The following is a 6,476-nucleotide window of genomic DNA, read 5'->3' on the forward strand; positions in this document are numbered from 1 at the left end:
ATGTAATCTCACTTATGGTATTGCAACTGGCAACGTGTCTTTTGTTTCAACATGCCGCTGCTGCAACATTTCAACTTACAAAGAGTTCAATCCAGCCTCCTTTTGGAAACTCGTAAGAAATCATCCGAATCTATGCGTTTTTTTTACTTGAAGAGGTTTAATTTTTGATGTGTTTACATGAAAAACTATGGAAGCAGATTTAGGAAATCCTATCTCATGAATTCACACATGTTTTAATGGCAGAATGTTTCTGAAAGTGAATGCAAGAGGAGTCCAGATATACCAATGTGAGAAGAGATCAAATGGGTCTGAGATGATGGAGTATACCCATGTTGGAGCAAATGCAAAACTTTACTCTCCTTATGGTGATGAGAAAAGTGTACCAGTGGGCTACCATTACTACCTTAATCATCTACTGGCTCAAGGAGCTCAGCCCACATTTTCATTCAGCATGGTGAAAGGAGATCCCGTGTCTGCCATACCCAAGTCAACTGTTACAGGTATTGTATATTTAATATAAACACTGCTCATTGAATATTTTAGTTATCATTTTTAAAGGATAAAAACGTTTGATTCAGAAATATAAACCAGTGTCAATACCAACCTGTTGGACTAACCCTAGCGTTCCTGATGAAGAAAGAAGAAAAATAGAGATAGATCTGTTTAAATGACAGCAGTGAACAAGAACAAGGATATTATAACAGAAGACAGAAGAAACAAGCAAAAAAACATATGGTTGATTTCAATGCATTGCAATTGGTCCTATTTATAAAAGCCTTTATATCTTTCTAGAATTGTATCACAATCTGGACAGAATTCATACTAATCTTAACAACCTTACTTATGTGGGTGTGTTTGTTGCCGTAAGTTAAGTGTACGTAGAGGGGCTGAGGAATTAATTCCAGTTTGAATATGGTAACAAACTGCACAACAAACTGCAGATGTGGAATTCTTCTTCGAGATTTATGATAGGGTTTGATGGCCTCCTGTGATCTATAAGTCTGGTGGTGGTTGTGTGGGAGGAGTTAAGGACCGAGGAATATTTCTGCCTAAATCTGCATAGTGCATAATTCCAGCCTCGTCTCCTATTATGTCAAAACCTGCATTCAACAAGATTTAGATTTTCAATAAGCTCATTTGGAATCATTCAATTAATATTGACAAAAAATAGTAGATATATCTTTTTCATCCTAGAATTACATTTGAATATTTAATTATTACATATTTAAAAATAATCTTCAAATTCTTTAATCGATTACAGATGTGATATACAACTATTTCAATCATTTGATAAATAAAAGATATATATTCATATCAAAATTCAACTTGATGAATACGTTTAATTCCAAAACTACACAATTGAATTATAATAGCAGTGTAACATTCATTCATCCCTCATGCTTATTAATTCTTGACATGTTATCAATGTGATTTACAGTTACCGCAATCGGTACACAAAAGGCCAAGAGTGAAGATGACATTGATGATTTGCTGCTAAAGGGAGTTAGTCATAGTGGGCATGGCCATGCAAGTGAGGTATCATATGTTCAACGAAGGCATTCCAAAGGTGGAGTTCCTCCACCAAATTGTGAAAAAAGTGGTAAAAAAATCAAAGTTTCATACACTGCACAATATTCCTTCTGGTCTCAGGATAGATTCCTTGATACAACAACAATTCCATCCAAAATAAGAATCCATTCAAAGAATTCAATCCCTCTTTTGGGATTATATGGAGAAGGATATCAGCACTACAGATTCAATGGTTCTTCTTGGATCAATTTCAATGTATCAGCTTTGTTGTATACTTCACCGGGCCAGCAAGTAGTGGGAAGACACTTTTTTCTTTCACATGTTGATGAGAAGGGAGGACAGCCCACATGGGAATTGTCATTGCCTTCTGCTCTTGGGAAAGTTAGTGTGACTTGCAAGTTATTGAGTGAAGTTACAGTAGATAAAGACAGTATCACTTGGACCAAACTGGAGGCCACTACTTATACTGCTGATCATGCTCCTTACATGTAAGTATATCATTCATATTCTTCTTCTTCTTCTATTATAATTATTTTGATCATTATTGTACTCATGGTTTTCATACTTGTTGTCATACTTGCAGAAGTAAATTGTTTATAGAGCAAGTGAAATACGTTCAGAGAGTTTCTACTGTGGGAGGACTTCCTCCTAAACATGAAGACATTTCGAATCCAGAGATAGGAAATACATATTTCTCACCATTCTCGACAATCTACTGGTTCTCTACCGATTCTGCTTCTTTGTAAATGCCCATTAGTTGACCAAGTATGATTTAATAAAATTTGCAAGGTCCCAATGGAATTCCAGGATGCAAATTCAGCTTTAATAATATCTTAATTGCTCTATATTCCTCGTGGGTTTGTTCTTATTCTGTCTATGCTAGTGCTAAGAATTGTGGTCGGTTACTATTTTATTGATATTAAAAAAAAGAATTATTAAAGATTTTTCTTGTCGTTATGGTTTTCATTTGTGATTACATGGAATATAATGAATGATTTGGATTCTCTTTTCGGATAAATGTAAGTATTATATGAGTAATTTAATTTATGGAAGTGAGATCAACTTAATTTAACAATGATAGTATTATATCAATATAGAATTCTAATGTTCACACATTTACATATAGAGAATTTTGCAACTTGAAAGATAAAAATTTAATCTAAAAGATATGATTCTAGTAATTGTAAACATTTACACAAATAAACATACCGTATCAATATATCTAAATTCTTACTAAATTTATTTAATATTATCTCAACATTTAAAATATATTTTGTATTGGCATTTTACCAAATAATTTGAGTACATTTATTTTGTCCAAGGACAATAGTATTCTAGATTTGGTATTTTATTTCTAAAAAATATCACATTTACTAGAGTTTTGACAAAGAATGAGATTACACCCTAGCTTTGACATTATATCAAAACAAATGGAGTCCATTCTAGTATTGGCACTTGTAGAAAGTAGAAAAATATTGCCAAACAAATAAAAGATAATATGGTAAAATTTGGTTTAACCATATAAATGTTAAGATAGATTAGCAATTCATTGATCTTGAAACTATTCTTGTGAAGTGTGAGCTTGATGGGGGTATGGATCCGGTTGATCTTGCTATCTGTAATCGCCTCAATTTTCATCTGCAGGATGGGGCTCCAGCTCATAGGTTTCCTTCTATGTCCAGGCAGCTTCACCATCAAAGGAAGGGTCAGGTTAACCAGGATGGGCACTGGACTCCTCCTCCCTGTGGAGTTCTGAAAATTAACACTGATGGTTCTTCCCGTGGGAATCCTGGTTCGGCTGGTATTGGTGGAGTGGCTCGTTGTAGTTCTGGGGATGTTAAATTTTTTTTCTCAGTTCATAAGGGTGATTATACTAACAATCTCATGGAAGCTCAGGCTATTTTATATGCTGTGGAACAGTGTTGTTTGCGGGGATGGAGTAAGATTATCTGTGAGTCTGATTCCCAGGTGGTGGTGAACATGCTTTCTTCGCAAGAGCTTGAGGATGTTAGTTGGCAGCTGGCCACTGTTGTTAAACAGATTCTTTTCTTCTCTTCCTCTTTTCAGTTCATTAGGTTCACGTATATTCCTCGTGAATGGAATAGAACTGCTGATTGTTTAGCCAAATGGGCATCTAGTCATGATCCGGGTTGGAATATTAGGGATAGGAGGCAACTGTCCTTTGAGATGGTGCAAGAATTTGATGATCTTGTTGCTCAGGATCGAGTTCCTTGTTGAGCTCTCATTGTTGTATTCCTTTCTGTCTTAATAAATTTTTACCCCACTTTTTGCATTGATCTTGACAAGATTTTTGATTAAGATTAAAACAATGAGTAATGAGAAAGCCAACAATGGACTTTAGGTTTAAGAAGGAAGGACAAAGGAGAGGGCAATGTTGAGGTGACATAAGTTTAATCTTTAACACTAAAGATGAGTATGATAGACCTTTTGTTCAATACAATGACATACATCTTTTTGAAATTTGGTAATTTGCTTCTAGAAGCACAAGGTTTGGTCTAGAATCTTTACCATTTATAGCATTGTGAGGGGCCAAGGTGTCTTCTAATGAGTTATATTCTTCTTTACATGGTTGAAGGAGTGATCCTGGCTAAGATGTTTTCAAGGGTTTCCTACTCTTTGAACCTAAGGGTTAGATGTTGATAGTTATTGCAACTAGTTCTACTAGAATGGCTTTTCCATCACTAGGTGCTAGGTACTAGCTATTTTATATGATCCTAGGATCTTGGGATTAGTGAAGAAGAGTTCTTATTTTCTTGTTTCTTCACCTTTGTTGAAGATCTATTTTTGGTGGAAACAATAAATTTTCCAAGGATTAAATTATTCAAAGTACTTAGAGTATCTCATTGATTTTGACTAGAAAGAATAGGTGATTGAGTGCTTGATTTCCTTGTGGAAAATTCTAAATCCAATCTAAATATGATTTGGTTGGCAATTTTTTAAGATCTACAGTCCAATTTTTTTTAGAAGATGTGAATAAATAGAATGCACTCTTTAAAACTCCATGCAGATCTTGAAGAATCAAATTTTTAACTTTTTTCCCCCTTCACCATGATTTTATTAGTATTATATTGTGAGATCTTGTTTTTAGATAATTTTGTCCTCTCCTTTAAGAGTTGGGAGAAATATTTTGATATAGATAAATAAATTCATCATAACTGTCCAATTCTAAGTGAAAATTCTTAGTTTATCATCTGATAATTTTACTTTAAAAAATTTGATTAAGAATTACCTCTTTTGACCAACCATACAATAATAAATACAATCTCATACATATAAATTATTTTTTCTTATTATTCTAACATAATCATTAAATAAACTGTAACTGTACTACATCCTACAATACTTTATTATTTAAAATATATACCTTGAACAAACATCCATTTTTTCATGTTAGTTATTTTATATTTAATTACAAGAATTATGTAATGTCACAATTAGCATGAGGCCATGCAGTTGTGTATCTATCTTGATTGCGCAATACATATTCTTAAAAATACTCTTCTCTGAAAAGTCGTATGCAATAATGATTTCAAAAACAATAACTAAAAAAAATGGTTATCTCCAACTTGAAAAAGTTAAAAACAGTAGCCGTCCAAACAGTGGAGATCCACACCATTATGTCTCCACGCATTTCCATAACTGTTTATAGTTTTAAAGAGTCCAACATAATATTCCCCTTACATTTATTATAATTCAAAAGCTTAGTTTTCCACAGTTTTATTTAAATCAGAGAATTGATAGATAGTATTTTGGGGAATCTGATAAGCTGCCAAGAAAGAGTCAGCATGTGATCTAATGAAGGTGCCAATGTGAATCCCTTGAGATTTAGAGTGATCTAATAAAATTTATTAGTTAGAGTGACCCGTTCAACTCATATAATCATTTTTGTTAGAATGTATGAATATTGGTATTCAAAAACTCTTTGAAGATGTTCTTATATTGTTAATATAAAATTAAATGTCTTTTATACCAGGTTCTAGTAAACCAGATTTAATATTTGCAAACATGCAAATTGTTAGATTGTGGTGACTAATAAGGAAAGTACTGTTATAACCCTAAAGCGGTTTAATACTTGTATAAAAGGACTTAGGGTTGGGTATTTTATATAATGTGGTGATACGAAATTGGTTCTTGCGGCGGTATTGAGCTGTAAGGGATTACAGATTGTAATCAGGTTGTAATCACTGGATTGTAATAAGATCGGACTTGCTGTTTGGTGGACGTAGCCCAGGGATTGGGTGAACCACGTTAAATCTTGGTGCCTTGTGTTCATTTCTGTGTGTTCTATTATTTTCTGTTATTGGTTATATTTGCATGTAGTTTTTATTTCTGTCCGTGGTTTATCCTAACACAAATAATCTAATATATTTTGATTCAATTTTTTTATAAAATTCTTTTGAAATTGATTTGTGTATATGATAATTTTCCTTCAAATTCAAACATATGAATTAGTTGTACATTCAATTTCTTTCAATACCAAGATTTAACAAGTGCCACATACATGTACCTTTAATTTTTAGTTTTATTTTAATGAATTTATTATAGTATGATAAATATTTTAATTAATAAAAATATTATCATTTTCTATAATTATAATTATATTAAAAAATATTTTATGCTATAATTACATAAATAATTATCAACTATTAAATATAAAGTATGATTAATCTAATCTTAAATTTTAATTTTAGTGGTAAATATAATTATTGATATATATTTTTAATATTTTAAATTGATTAACAAAAAATATATTCTATAAAGTATAATACATTAAAACTATAGAAATTTATATTAATTTTTAGATTTAATAATATTAAACATTAATAAATCATAAAATTATTCTTATAAAGTATTAGTTTTATAATCCATGAAATCTGTCCTAATTGAATCTATCAAATCAAATAATAGAAAAATATTTTTAATAA

At 31.7% G+C, this 6,476-nt stretch overlaps 1 protein-coding gene across 1 annotated transcript; it reads left to right on the forward strand.

Moving 5' to 3' along the window:
• Positions 1–244: 244 nt before the first annotated feature.
• LOC149551690 (uncharacterized) lies at positions 245–2,276 on the forward strand. Its single transcript, XM_089790123.1, has 3 exons — positions 245–500; positions 1,439–2,018; positions 2,114–2,276. The coding sequence occupies exons 1-3, from the start codon at positions 245–247 to the stop codon at positions 2,274–2,276; spliced, it is 999 nt and encodes a 332-aa protein (XP_089646249.1).
• Positions 2,277–6,476: the final 4,200 nt, after the last annotated feature.

The sequence above is a fragment of the Cupressus sempervirens genome, chromosome 6, assembly GCF_028749045.1.
Source record: "Cupressus sempervirens isolate cs-2001-9-10 chromosome 6, ASM2874904v1, whole genome shotgun sequence".
Taxonomy (NCBI): Eukaryota; Viridiplantae; Streptophyta; class Pinopsida; order Cupressales; family Cupressaceae; genus Cupressus; species Cupressus sempervirens.

Coding starts and splice junctions, on each gene's coding strand:
- LOC149551690 (XM_089790123.1), top strand. CDS start 245: ATGTTTCTGAAAGTGAATGCAAGAGGAGTCCAGATATACCAATGTGAG. Junction 501..1,438: donor ACCCAAGTCAACTGTTACAG/GTATTGTATATT, acceptor TGTGATTTACAG/TTACCGCAATCGGTACACAA. Junction 2,019..2,113: donor GCTGATCATGCTCCTTACAT/GTAAGTATATCA, acceptor TCATACTTGCAG/AAGTAAATTGTTTATAGAGC.